Source organism: Lepidochelys olivacea (assembly GCF_965140295.1).
Source record: "Lepidochelys olivacea isolate rLepOli2 genome assembly, chromosome: 3".
NCBI lineage: Eukaryota > Metazoa > Chordata > Testudines > Cheloniidae > Lepidochelys > Lepidochelys olivacea.
The window spans coordinates 98,424,267-98,438,943 of record NC_140413.1 but is presented as its reverse complement, the minus strand read 5'-3'; the positions used below and the strand labels follow the sequence as shown (position 1 = coordinate 98,438,943).

The window sequence follows — 14,677 nt, the reverse complement described above, 5'->3', positions numbered from 1 at the left end:
AAAAATCACTTTACATCACTATAAAATTATTTGGTGAGTCCTTAGTGCATGATTTATTTATTATTTAAGAAAGTATTAATCTGAATGAAATTCAGGTGGTTTTAGTACTTTTCACAGCCAGAAAACAAGCAATAGCACCATCTTCTGGAATTATAAAATGATAACACAAAAGGCTAATTTAATTTAAATGGTACTACAGTATACTACTTGTGCATTTTAAAAATATGCTTAACTTTTCAGTACTTTCAACTCTTAACCTCCCATAAAATTTCATAATCTATTTCTATAAATTCTTAGTCAGAACATCTGAACTATTAATACAAACGAGTCCCTCATTCCCTCTTTTTTCCCTACACCCAATCCTTTACCCCGATCCCTCTCAGGATGCACAAACCAGCATGTCCTGCTTAAAATGAGATCTTTTTCTTCCAGAGGTTTGTGCATTGCAGTCTTTTTTTTCCCCCTCGAATTCCTAACAAAGAATATATTTGTAAATGTTGCATATGTTAAACTGAAATGACGTTTTCTATTATTTTTAAAAAGTAGAAAAACATTAAAATTGTGCCTAAAATCATACTACATGTTATAAATAATGGTTTCCATTAGATTTTTTTAATGTATTGCCTCTTTACAATTACCCCTGGAGATATATAACTTGGAGAAGAAACGTCTGCATTAGAAACATTAGGTATGCTTATAGTATTCTGTGTTAGTTAGCTACATATGTGATTTTCCAAACAGTGCTTTCACTTCTCTCTGTTGTCTACCTCTGTGGTTGAGAATTATATGCATATACAAAAGAGCAAGTCATAATGTTTTAAAGACATAAATTCTTATTATTTTCTCTATTTACACAAATTGGGAAGAGCAATATATAGATTTTTCAACTTTCAGCAAGGAATTTTGCTTGATCTCTATTGCAAGATATATCACTGGGACATATCTTTTCGCTGTGGTCCCCTCATATTTGATAGAAGATTGTATGTGACTAGCTCCCCATTATATATTGCCAGTCACTTCCAAATGGGATTGGCTAATCTTGTGGGTAAGAACTGCATAAAACTTCAAGGGGTGTATGAAAACATTCGTTAGCAGATGTATTCATTCTTACATTCAAAGCCTTCCTGAACTCTTGCTTTCACTAATTTTTAAATGAAGCTTTAATTCCTAATGTATTAAATTGCTTGATGAAGATAAGTTAACAATGTCCGTAAAATGATACTTTAAAACTTTTCTCCGTGTATGAAACCCTGCAAGCAATAATATGTTAGAAGTTATACTTGATCATCTGTCTAAAAATGCATAATACATTAAAACTTCTGCAACATTCTGTGTTCAAAATAGGTGGGAAAATTAACCTATTTAATGAATCTTTAATGTTTGGTAATTTTTCACAATGATAGCTTAATTGGTCGTCTGCTGAAAATATAATAGATCTTTCAGTTTTTTCCCCTCAGGAAAAGTGGACAATTTTTTAGATCAACCCTTAGTCAAGGTCACTTACAACAAATATATAAAAGTTAAGACAATGGTATACACATACCTAAGTTAATTCAGTTCCTCTGGTGAATCAGGACAATTTGTATAATAAATCCATGAACAGATGGAACATCTCTTTCTCTCTCTGTCTCTCTCGCACACACTCTCTCTCTCACACACACACACACACACATGCAAACACACATTTCAGTTAGGTTTGGTGGGATTGAAAATTTGATAAGTTACATATCAGCATACATATCCAATGATTCCATAATGTAGTATCCCTTTTGATACCTGAGATTGATTATAAGCTATTATATAGGAAAAATTAACAATACAATAAATTTACTCATTCCCATGGGTTTAATAAGTCTCATGTTAACATAGATCTCTAAATTTGATTAAATGTGACTTTATCTTTTAATGAAGAAAAAAACCTGAGTGGTAAGCCGTTCTGTTCATGATTTCACAAGTCTAAGAGATGTTTTATGCTTTGCCTGATCATTTTGTGCAAATTGCTTTACATTCAACTGGATGAAACTCTATTGGCTCTTACAATTTTACAAAGTAATCAAGCTAAGAAAAGGGATACTGCATCTTTCAAATAGCAATACCAGTTTTTTTTTAATCGTTGGACTATTTCCAAATGTATTTCATTTCCTTCCATTTGTTTACCTTCCATATTTTTAAATGCTTAGCATGCACACGTCAACATTTCTGACTTTAAGATTTAAAAATATTAAATATATGTTTGCATTCAGAAAATGTGTGTATATATAGGTATTAGTATACACATACATCTGCTGTAAAATGAGTATTGTGTATGGTATGAGTGTAAACATATATGTACATACAGTATGTTTGCAAACATATATGTACACCTGTGTACCAGTAACAACTTTAAAATGTCTTCATTAAATTTAGTGGTTTTCTGGCTAAGTATATTAATACAATCTTTAGTTTTTGTAACTGAAAAGTAAAAAGCATATTTAGTGCACAGGCTTTGTACACAGCTATTCCATTTATCATGACATTTAGGTAGTAATTGATCATCATACTATGCTGAACTTCATGTTGAAAATACATAATCCATTTAATTTTCCATTTTTTGGCAATAGATTAAATGTCAGCATGTAATTTTCTCAAGTGATCTCTTTCTAAAAACCAAATCATTTTTATATGCCAGTGTATTTTTTTAATTGCATGGCAAAGTAAAGCTAATCAGTGCATGAGCAAGTTGAAATGCTAACCAAAGAAACATGAATTTTTCAATTTTTTTTTAAACACACATTTCTCTGCTTTGTTCAATGTGACGGAGTCACGCTTTTCATTCACCATTGCTTCTCTTTTTCCACTGTCTGTGATTTGCTTGCCAGGAGGAGCTACTATTCTTACTCCTACTATCTGTAAGTAGAAAATGGGTGACTTACTACTTTACATGTTTTAAAGATGCAGTATCCCTTTTTAAAAAAAGATAAAATATAGTTTTCATACTTTTGCTAAATTTCAATTATTGATACATTTCCTTAGTCTTAGGGGGTCTAAAGGTTCCCTTGTGGTTTTCCTATTTTACCTTGTTTTTTTTTTCTAAAGGGATATTGTATTTATAACTGTATAATGAAATTTTTACTCTTTGCCTACCTTTTTTCCATAATTATCATTTTAGTTAGTGTAGTCACATTTTGATTTGCATTCTATATCAAACTTACATGTCACACTACAAAATGTCTTGTGTAGTAGCTATCCTATAGGGAACCATGGTTGTGAATCACTATTTTTTGTTTTTGTTTAACACGAACAAGTCAATGGAGAGAAAGTACATTTGCAGCTGATACTGCGTAACACCTGTAGTATGCAAATCAGATGTAAATTTCAACCATGTAAACAGGCTCTTGCATGCTGCCTGGAGGGCAGGGTGTTTACAGTGGTGGGAGCAGCAATGGGAAGGGTTTTTACAAAAATGTCTGTTGTATACAAGGTCTTTCTCTGTTGCTCATTGGGCAGTCTGCATATGCAAGTAAAAGTATTATTTTATACTGTGTAGCAGAATTATATTTTTGTCCGTGTTGGCCAAATGAAATTTTGTAAGCTCTGTAATGATGTAGACATTGATTGAGCAAAGTGCTTGAGCATGTGCTTAACTTTAAGGATGTGCATAAAGTCCCATTGATTTCAAAGGGACTAAAGCAGTGGTTTTCAAACTGTGGGTCGTAACCCAGTACTGGGTCGCGGAATGTAAGGCACTGGGTCACGGCAGCTCTGGTCAGCACCACCAACCAGGCCTTTAAAAGTCCCATTGGCAGTGCTGCCTGGCTAAGACAAGCTACTCCCTACCTATTTCAACACCGTGCTGCACCCCAGAAGTGGCCAGCAACAGGTCCGGCTCCTAGGCCAGGGGGCCACGGGGCTCCACGTGCTGCTCCTACCCCAAGCATCAGCTCCGCACTCCCTTTCGTCGGTTCCCAGATGGAGGGGCGGTGCCTGTGGCAGGGAGTCGCTTGCACGCCTCTGCCTAGGAGCCAGACCTGCTGCTGGCCGCTTCTGGTGTGCAGCACGGTCCACAGTGCCAGGAGAGGTGGGAAGCCTGCTTCTGCACCCCTGCTGCGCCACTGACAGGGAGCTGCCGGAGGTAAACCTGTGCCCCAACCCCACGCCCCAACCACCAGCCCTGAGCCTGCCCCCCAAACTCTGAGGTCCCTCCTGCACCTCAAACCCCTCATCCCTGGCCCCACCCCAGAGCCCTGACCCCCTCCTGCACCATATCCCGCTACCCCAGCCCAGAGCTCCCTCCCACACTCCAGACCCCTCATCCCTAGCTCCGTTGGGTCGCGGGCATCAATGATTTTCTTTAACTGGGTCGCCAGAAAAAAAGTTTGAAAACCACTGGACTAAAGCATGTGCTCAGCGAGTACCTGATTATGGATGCCTCTCTACATTTTTGTTTAAACGGGTTATTTACTTGACTTCTTTTAATAAACTGGAAAAGCTAAACAAGCTGTTGTAAACTAACGCTGCCATTCTCTACTTCATTGTGATGAATTGTAATTTGCTTGTTAAATAAGAATTGCTTCAGCCAAAGATAATTAACTGCATAGTTTCATACTATGATAGAGCTCTTTTTCCCTCTTGAAACACCCACCTGCCTTAGGTTTATGCACTTGGATCCTTTGATAGATAATGAGAATCATTTACGCTTCTGTCAATCTCAGGTACTTACATAATAAATTGTTTAACTGTCTGACCGGATGTGCCTTTAGAAAACATCAGGCCTACAAGGAGTCAATAAATTGCAGTGCTAGAACACAATGGGCCTTTTTTGAGGAAGTTGACTTAGAGCAGAAAAATTAGTAGTGCACTACTGTTATACATTCATAAGTTGTAAAGCTTTTCAGTGGCTGCTGATTTATGTAGCATAGCTAGCAAATTTTGATACAAAGTGGTGCTTTAAAAGGGGGCTTAGTATAGCTGAGAGATTAGACTTAATAACCGTTTTTGTTCCTTTCCAGAGGTGGCCTTCAAAGCTAGGAGCCTTCCAAATGGGAGCTTTAATGTCTGGAAAATATCTGAAAGGCTTTGATACTAGAAAACTAGACTCTGAACTAGAAATGCCAGTTTCAGAAGAGCTTTGACAGAATTAGAGAGCATTTTTAGTTCTAGGGCTTCTATTTTTATGGATTTTAAAGGTTTGTTCAGCTGGAGTATTACATAAACAAACTTTGCTAATTACTCTAAAAATGCCTGCCTGGAGAGAAATCTATATCATAAAGTGTTTTAAAGAGACACCAAAAATGTATTATTCACTAATGGAATCATGCGAACATGTTTATTTTTGGACATCAGAATTCTAAATTTTTGACCCCTCGGGCTTTAATTAAAGAATAATAGTCTGAGAAGACCTTCAAGACGTCCTTAACAGACTGGTGGTTGTTAGGATGAAAGTGTCAAGGAGAGGAAGGAGTTAGATCAATCTAAGAATCTTCCCTGCTTGATTATATATGAGGAGACCAGTTTTCAGGTCTGCTGTGCCTTGTCTATCTTCAACACTTCTTGGTGGGCCTTAAAAGCTTAATTAAGTTTGTGAAACCTGAGAAACAGACTTCAAAGGAATTAGTATCACATGAAGAGACAGCCCCACTTCCTATTTCTGGACGCCAGGGTAGATCACTTCCCTATTCTGGTCTGTCGTAAATCCTAGCACATACCAAGCTGATGGCATACATAACCTACAGTAGTGTTTTCCTCACCAACCTCTCCTGTGTAGCTGCAGAATATTGAAATTTTGCAGCCAACACTAGAAAGCTCTAACAGAACTTTTATCCTATGAAATATAAGATAGATATGCAAATTGTAAAAGCGTTTAACACTATGGTAATAACATTGCTTTTGGACAGAAAAAGGTCATGAAATTAAACTGCTTTTTAAAAATATTAGATTTTCAACATACAGTATTTGGTGTACTGATTACCTCTTTTCTATATGGTGCTTTTGGTTCATCCAAGAAGACCATGCTAAATGGTTATCTGAGCCATACTGCTTTGAGCTGTAGTTGTTACTACAACAACAATTTGGAATATTTAATAATATTTTAATATAATAAAATGTATGTAGATCATTCATAAAGAACAGAAGAACACTTTATTAATACCCTGAACAGTTAAGACTTTAACTATAGAAGTCTTAAAATGACGACTATAATCTATCGGCTCTGACTTCAAAGGGCAATGAGTCACTTGCAGTGCTGCATTCATAAGGAGAGTTTCTTGAACTATTTCCTCAATGTGCAATTCAGGTGCAGTGACTGTTAAATTTTGGTTTTAGCTGTACAATTCAGGGTGCTACGGCATTTGTGTGTGATACAGTCACAGTCTGTGGTTGCTAATTCAAAAAATCTAGTGTTCTCAAATTGCACAGAATACAGATTTTTCTGAACAAAAAAGTTAGAATCAGGGAAGATAAAGAAATCTCATACCATTTAGTATTGTGTCTATAAAGGGAAGGAGCAGCTCCTAACATGAAATATACCATTAATCTGCATTGAATAATTATGTTGTGTTGTTGGATTTCTTGGCTAATAAAGTAATCTCAGTGGTAAAATGATTTTCCCCTAATAGGAGGAACAGGGAAATGAATTATCCGGTTATAAAATCCAAATGTAGACTTAAATGGGGATGATTGATAAAATTGCATGTACAGATGATAATTTATCATTTTAGTTAAAATATAACTACAACCTCTAATTTGTTTATATTAGTATAATTACTCTCTAGAAAAAAATTAATATCACTAGGTAGGGAAATAAGAATGTGCATATTAAAGTATTTATGCAGCATAAATATTATATTCTCTCTTTCTCTCATATAGCAGGAAATATAAGTGCAGCTATGCTTATTGGATCATTGGCCAGTGCTTGTTGCCACCAAGCCTCACTCACATGCACCGTTAATTACTATTGCAGGTGTTAATGTTTCATCAAATATTAAGGTGTTTTGGGTTGTTGTTTTTTCTTGGCTGGGCAGCAAACTTGCTAAGAAACGCAAGGATGCCATGGGGAACACCAGACAAGAAATGACACACATGGTGAACGCGATGGATAGGAGTTATGCTGATCAGAGCACCCTTCATGCAGAGGATCCCCTCTCAGTCACATTTATGGACTCTCATAACTTCAGCCCCAGATGTAAGTACAACAGTGCTAGATCCTATTGACTGTAGTTGGCTATAAGGGAATTGGAAAGGCAGGTTAGTGTGCTTTTCTGGATTGTTCCATATAGCACTGGTTCTCAGCCAGGAGTATGTGGAGGTCTTCCAGGGGGTACATCAGCTCATCTCAATGTTTGCCTGCTTTTACAACAGGCTACATAAAAAGCACTGGTGAAATCAGTGCAAACTGAAATTTCATATAGACAATGACTTGTTTATACTGCTCTATATACCATACACTAAAATGTAAGTACAATATTTATATTCCGTGGTAAAAATGAGAAAGCAAGCAAATTTTCAGTAATGGTGTGCTGTGACACTTTTGTATTTTTATGTCTGATTTTGTAAGCAAGTAGTTTTTAATATTCTGAAAGTTGGGCTACACAAGACAAATCCGACTCCTGAAAGGGGTACAGTATTCTGGAAAGGTTGAGAACCACTGGCATATAGGACCAATCTACAAATGTAGATTTCAGTGGGAAATAAGAGAAATAAAAATGTTTAGAAAGGAATGCTTATGTATAATGGGTTGGGAGTATTTTTCCATAGGAGTGTGTCATGTTTGATATACTTACAGCCAGTTATATTTAGTACTGATTAGTACACCTTCTAGAGTCAGTTCTGTGTTTTTAGAGTACCTTTTTAAATTGCATTCCAAAATTTTCTTTTCCCAGGCAAGGGCATCGTATACCAAAATATTAAATAATGACTATTTTGCACAATGTCTGTAACCATAATCAATTAGCTTTTTTGTTTGTTTGTTTGTTTGTTTGTTTTTAAAGAGCTCCAAATAAGTTTCTCCCTTTTGGAGGTGAGGAGCTTGCAACAGGGAACAACAATTCAACTTCCCTTCCTTTTGTAAAATGCATGTTTGCTGGCATACTTGGAGATTTGCTACATACTTAATATTTCTTTGAAGACAGGAAGGGTTATTACTGAAATGTGTAGTTTTGAGACTCCCTTACTATAGTACTTCTAAGGTCATGACTCAGGAAGGCATTTAAGTCAGTGTTAAGCATGTGATTAAGTGCTTTCCTGGATCATGGTCTATATCAGTACTTGCAAATACTTCATGATTCATTTCAGAACTGAGTAGTAATTATAACAGTGATCTTTGATCTCTTGCATTATTGCTCCTTAATATTGTTGGAGAAAATTTAAAATGTAGGTGATAATGTCAAAAATTAGTTTTTAACTTTTCTGCACTTGGAGGCAGTTAGAACTCTGAGCAGAAACTCTCTTGGTGGTTTGGCAGCAGTGTGTTATTTTGTGATATAGGAAACAAAATTTGGGGGTAACCTTAGATCTCGCTGTTCACGTCAGTACAGCTCAATATGCTGTGGAGACGACATTCTTTAAATATCTCTTATCCAGTTTAATACCAACCTAGCTTGCCACTTCTGTATGGAGTTAAGGTACTATACTAGTGGCTGTGTACAATTGTGGCTAGAGTTGGTCAGAATTTTGCCAACGACTGCTAATTCATCAGAATCTAAACAAGAAATGAGGTAGGGCTCCTTTGGCCACCTGCCTGGTTTCCTGCCAGCTCTCTCACCCAGCTCCTCAACAGCCAGTCTGGAAGCCCTGGGAATGCTGACTCACAGGCTTCCAGGGTCTGCAGCTTTGGAGAAGACAACCAGGCAGATTGCCCTGTGGCTCTGACTTTATTACATTTTACAGAAAATTTTGAATTTTTTTGTTCTCGTTCCAAATCAGATTTTGAAATATCAAAATCCTCCATGAAATGGAGTACATTTCTCCCAACAGCTCTAATCATGGCCTGTAAAATCCTGCCAGTTTTAACTAAGGTATGGTTATGTCAGTATGTGCAGCGTTTCCTTGTTTTTCCCTGTATTTACTACAGGAAATACCTTGAGTACTACAAATAATGAGGCTATTAACTGCAAACATTTATTTAGTTTTCTAAGATAATTGGAAAGCTTTTAAGGAATACCATTTGTTATTGGAATTGGGGTATTTGGGTAAATGTTGCTTATTAAGCGATGGGTTGGGTTAAAAAGGAAAGGCATAGTTCTGTAAAAGTGAACTATTACATCACTGCTAATGAAGACTAGTGGGGGACCGTGTTCCTTCCAAGAATAAAAGCTTATTGAGTTAAATGCATATGATATCTTATTGGACTTCGCTGCAAATAAGAATCTCTTCTGCTTGTATCCTTATACTTAGGAACATCATCACCTAATCTAATGCTGCTGAAGTTTAGTTTGTCTTAGCTATTAATATAAATATACTGCATATACCCTTTCCCCTCTGTTATGCATGATGTCCAGTAAACTGGAAGTATACGTTCTCTATTTTCTGTAACAAAATTAATGGGAGTTTCACTGTGCATTTATCCTGTTGTTTTTCTTCTTAAAAATACACTAATTGAGGGTAATGTATTTCTTCATGAGCTTTGTTTTCCTGCAGTGCCCAATGATCCACTTGTGCCGACTGCTGTGTTAGGTGAGGACCTAGTCCTTCATCCTCTGTTCCTGCATGGATTTCATCTCCTTGCATGGTTTATAGCTCTGTCAACAAATATATTATGTGCAGTATTGAAGCTGCTTGTTTTAGATAATAGATAGCCAAGCTATTATCAGACAATGTGGGTGTATTCAACTCTATACTCAGTTTATCAGCTCAGTTAAAGTTGAAATAAGTGTCAATAAAAAAAAAAAGAGCAAGAGAGAGAGAGCATTCTTTAATTCTTGCATTTAATAATTCCTCATGGCACTAGGACTAATCCAGATGAATTGATCTGTGAGGTTAGGACCTGGAGGGGTGGGGGGCAACAAAACAAAAACCTGTATTATGATTAGATAGCACCCCAAGTTCTATTTTCTAACTAAAGAATGGGGAGAAGGGGGAGATTAAATATCTAATATGCAAGAAAGATTAATAAAATCTTGATTTATGCTTTCCACCCTTTATGTAATTACAGTTTTCAAATGCCCCTGAGTGATAGGCAGTGGTGACTTTGGAATTATTGCAAACATTGAAGAGGTTTTGTTTTGTTTTAATTTATTTTATTCTATTTTTGGCTTTACAAACAATATTGAAGAATTTTGTTTTATAGAAAATGGTTTTTAAAATGCAGTGGAAAAATGAAATTTGTATCCTGTTTTCTGACTTGGTATAATCTAATGAATGATATTAGAGTTCAGTCAGTTACCATGGCTGCTTTAATACTAAAAAGTCAGCAAAATTAGACTTACTGATTGGGTGGTATTTAAAAATTGAACTTTCCCTAATGTGTTTCTTTGGAAGACTTTTTTCTAATATGCATTATCTCAGGCTTTTACTATTCATGTAGGCCATGTCCAACTATATTTGCAATGACATCAGAACTACTGAAACTACTAATTCATCTAGGTGAAACAAATTTCTTGATAGCCAATAGTAAATCTGTTGAAACTATACTGTGACATATAACTGTGAAGAGCAAGCACTAGGGGTTAATTGAAGGAGAGTTTAATAGTTTTTGTATGTATTCACATCTCAGCATACTTTTCATTTGTTTTGCACAGATGAGCAGTTTTTCATATGACCAGAACTATAATAATAAGTCTTATTTTAGCTAAAGGTTGTGTTAGGTTGTAGTGGTACTAGACGTTTGAATGATTTTTTTAGTTCATTTTCTTCATTTTTAGCATGCTAGTGTCTCATTCCATTCTACATACATTATCTAGTAGTAAGTTACTCTGATAATTTTGGTTTTCTTAGATCCATACCATTCCATTGGATTCAGTGGGGAGCTCTCCTTAAAAATTGATGGCGTGATATAGCCCTTATATTTTAGAAACTATTTGAAATATTATAAAGCCTCATAACTTTTAATGCTATTTATCATTTAGTCGTTTTCTAATCTAATACAGACTTCAAATAAATTTCTTATGTTCTTGTTCACTTTTTGTTTTTTGCTGCTTCAATGGGTTAAAGTGCCTATTACTGGTAAGTATAGTGGAACTGCACATCAAGAGAATGTTTAAAATGTATATGGTTTAATATGTATAATACCACAGTAAAAGTGACTGGTACATGTCACTCATGCTATTAGGTGGTTTAATGAGGCATAAATGTATTGAAATTAGCAACTCTTGTGTAACAGCTTATGGAGCAAGGTTACTTATTTTAAGGTTGCATTTGATACAGCATTCAAGTTTTGTGCACCTTTGGCAGAATTGTAGAGATTTTTTAAATGCAGGGCTCCCTGTCCAAACCTTGAAATACTGGCTACATTGCTAGAGCTTTCTGCTTGGTTCGTTGGAAGGGACAGGAGTGGACTGATTGTAAAGTGGCATGTATGGGTGTTGGATCTCTTATGGAATGATTTGGAATGATAAATCAACTCTTGCCTATGAAAACAGCAGCAACATACTTCGAGTGGCCAAGTATCCAAAATCTGGTTTCTGTATTACAGTCTATCTTCCTAAATACTACCTGTAGTTTTAATTGGAATTTTGAAAGTGGCATTCACCTTTACTTCCTGTGCTAAACAGTCAATAGAATTGCTGCTTGCTATTAGCATTTCACAAAAGAAGTTGAATCCTTGTCAGTAGTGTAAGAAGTGATCCCTTTATGGAGTTTATACATCAGTTTAGGTTTGAGTAGTATTTCTGGAATCCTTCAGGAGGAGAGGATAGTTACATATTAATTTTATAAATAGTATTTTTCTTTACATAAAATGGAGTGTATTCAGCTGAAATCAGGACACTTGACAACTCAGCTGTTCAGCTGAAGGATAGGTGGCACAATGATAATAATTATTATTATTATGATAACTAAATTATTAATTATACTTCCGTATGTGTTGGTTCTTCATCCCACATGGATTATGTAGGCTGAACCCTAATGCGAAGATTTTTTAATAACAAGTGGTATATCTGTAATCTACAATGTTTGGTGGGGTTTTTTTGTTTGTTTTTTAAACTGGGATCTAAACTCACTGATTCTGGATGTAGAGCCATCGTGAGCTGGGAGCACTGAAGAGCTAGCCTCATTATGTTGCTTATTTCATAGTTTTGTTGTCTTTATTACAGAAGCTTGTTTCAGAAAAGTTTACATGTTAAATAACAGTGAGAAAGTGAAATTTTCTAAAAAGTGACTATTAAAAACTAGCTTTGTAGCTTTTTAGTGAAGTGCCCTTAGACCTTCTGTTCTACAGGAAAGAGAATCTCAATCTTTTCAGTGTGTTTGCAATCAAATAAATAAATTTATTTACTTAACACCCAGAGTGTGGTAGGTGCTAGCTTGCACACTCAGGAATTTTGGGGGAAGGTGAAGTGATGAGAAACTGTAAGTCTCTGTTTCAATAACAGATTGAACATTTTACTGTAGTTGATTCATTTTAAGTGTATACACTAGTGTTAGAATAAATGTTACTTACTTCTCCGGGCTTTTGTAACCACAGATGAGAATCACAGTGCAACAGCTGAGTCCAGTCGCCTGCTGGATGTCCCTCGCTACCTTTGTGAAGGAACAGAGTCCCCTTACCAGACTGGACAGCTGCATCCGGCCATCAGAGTAGCTGATTTGCTACAGCATATTAACCTCATGAAGACATCTGATAGCTATGGTTTTAAAGAGGAATATGAGGTAGAATTTCAGTGATTTATTCATGAATTACTCTATCAGAAAAACCCCTTGTGAGTACAGTATCTTGTTTGCAATGAGGGCTCTGGGTTGCAGAGGGGTTAAACTAATTGTAATGGGGTGAAAGAAAATTTGACAGAGAGATAGATAGTGGGATAATCCCAGAGGAATACCTAATATAATACCTTATATTAGATAAGGAGAGGAGTTCCATTACTTGAGACATTCCAAATGACAGTAGTCTGGACAAAGGACTAGAAATGTCCAACAGTGAAAAATCCAGCACTGGTGGTGAAGGGTAGGTACAGATGGACAGATAACTCTCCTCCACCTCTGGTTTTGGATTCTCTGGGATGATTCTGTGAGGTTAGAATGTCAAAAACAGTACAACCAGTAAAGTGTTACAGTCCAGTTTGTATACAATTACAACTATATTTTAAAAGAAGTAATGGTTTCCACTTGCTTGGTAAACTGTGCTGATTAAATTTAGAGCCCTCCACCCACCACCTACTTATGGATTTAAGAGGAGAACTAAGCTTAATGTGGATGCGTAGCTGTTTTCATCATACCCCTGCCATTTCCCCTCTTCACTTATACGCATTTTCCCCTTTGTCAGTGTTTTCTTATACCGTGCTTCATTTTAGGGCTTTGCTTCCATAGTGCACAAAGAGCAGTGACTAGTTTAGTCCCTGATTTCTACTTCAGATGGATGGCCTCCTGCTTAATCCCTCCTTGCCCTAACGTGGGCCTATGGTGGAGAATGTGCTTTTAAGTTTGTTTCCATAGTGACTGTTCTATTTCTGTGGCCGATCTCCCAGGTAGGGGCAGCACAACACCCAGAAAGGAAGCTATAGTGGCACATGCCTTCAGCTATTAGATACAAGCATGGAATACAAGTTGTGGGCGATGGAAAAGAACATAGAGAAAAGTCTCGTCTGCCATTGCTGAGATAGCAACCTTTATTTTACACCCTTCACAATATGGAGAGGAGTTTGAAAATGTTTTGCTAGCAGTTTTAAAGTTTTAGCTTTAAAATAAGAGCACAAACAGCAAGAGTTTTAGGAGAAGTCTTCATGATTGCTGTGTTCAAGAGTAACTCCTGCTTCAGTCTAAGAAAAATTATGGAACAGGTAGTAGGTGTCTGAATCTATTGTGGTACATTATAAGAGGGGGGAGGGTCAGTCTATGTATATTTACTCTAGATTTCCTCTTCTTTTCCTTCCTCCCCACCTTGTGAAGACCACTGAGCACTTGCCTGTCTGTTTCTAGCTCTTCATCAAACTCCATCGTACTTCCATCTATTTTGGGCCAGGAGGACTGGGTTTGAAATCCCTTTGGAAATCAGTCAGTGACTGATTCATTAGCCTATAGGGATTGCTGAGAGAGAGACTTTCCCTCTTCCTATAGCTACATTTCTACTTCTGCTATCAAGGAAGCTAGTGAGTGACGGATCAGATAATCAAAGCTGAGATTCTTTCATGATAGAGAACTGTCAGGATATAATCATGCTATCCTAAAAAAGATGTCTTTAGTAATGTTGTTTTCGAAATTTACATAGGTTTTACCATGGTTAGATTAATAATTTTATTCAAACTAATTTCCTGATCTATCTATCTATTTATCTATCTATTTTTTTAATAGAGTTTCTTTGAGGGACAGTCAGCATCTTGGGATGTCGCTAAAAAGGATCAAAACAGAACAAAGAACCGATATGGAAACATTATAGCATGTAAGTTCCTAGATGGCTTGCAGTCAGTGTTTGACTCTGCTGATATTAATTGTCATGTACTTCTGTATTTGTTGAACAGTTTTTAAAGTAAAAATAAAAAATGCAGTGGCACATCTGCTTATAAAATCAAGTGCTCATTATTGATCAGTGCAGAAATACAGGTCTGTCTTC

General features: G+C 36.4%; 1 protein-coding gene across 11 annotated transcripts in view; it reads left to right on the top strand.

Annotated features, from left to right (window-relative positions):
• PTPRK (protein tyrosine phosphatase receptor type K) overlaps positions 1-14,677 on the top strand; it is a 581,803-nt gene that overhangs the window by 539,265 nt on the left and 27,861 nt on the right. For 5 of the 11 annotated variants that reach the window (XM_084622841.1, XM_084622838.1, XM_084622843.1 and 2 more), the window contains exons 15-18: positions 2,859-2,888; positions 6,999-7,159; positions 12,596-12,780; positions 14,419-14,506. In XM_084622841.1, the coding sequence (XP_084478967.1) occupies positions 2,859-2,888; positions 6,999-7,159; positions 12,596-12,780; positions 14,419-14,506 (464 nt within the window). Of the gene's footprint in view, positions 1-2,858; positions 2,889-6,998; positions 7,160-9,612; positions 9,649-12,595; positions 12,781-14,418; positions 14,507-14,677 lie in introns of all 11 variants that reach the window. The other 6 variants (XM_084622844.1, XM_084622848.1, XM_084622846.1 and 3 more) reach the window with 3 other exon arrangements.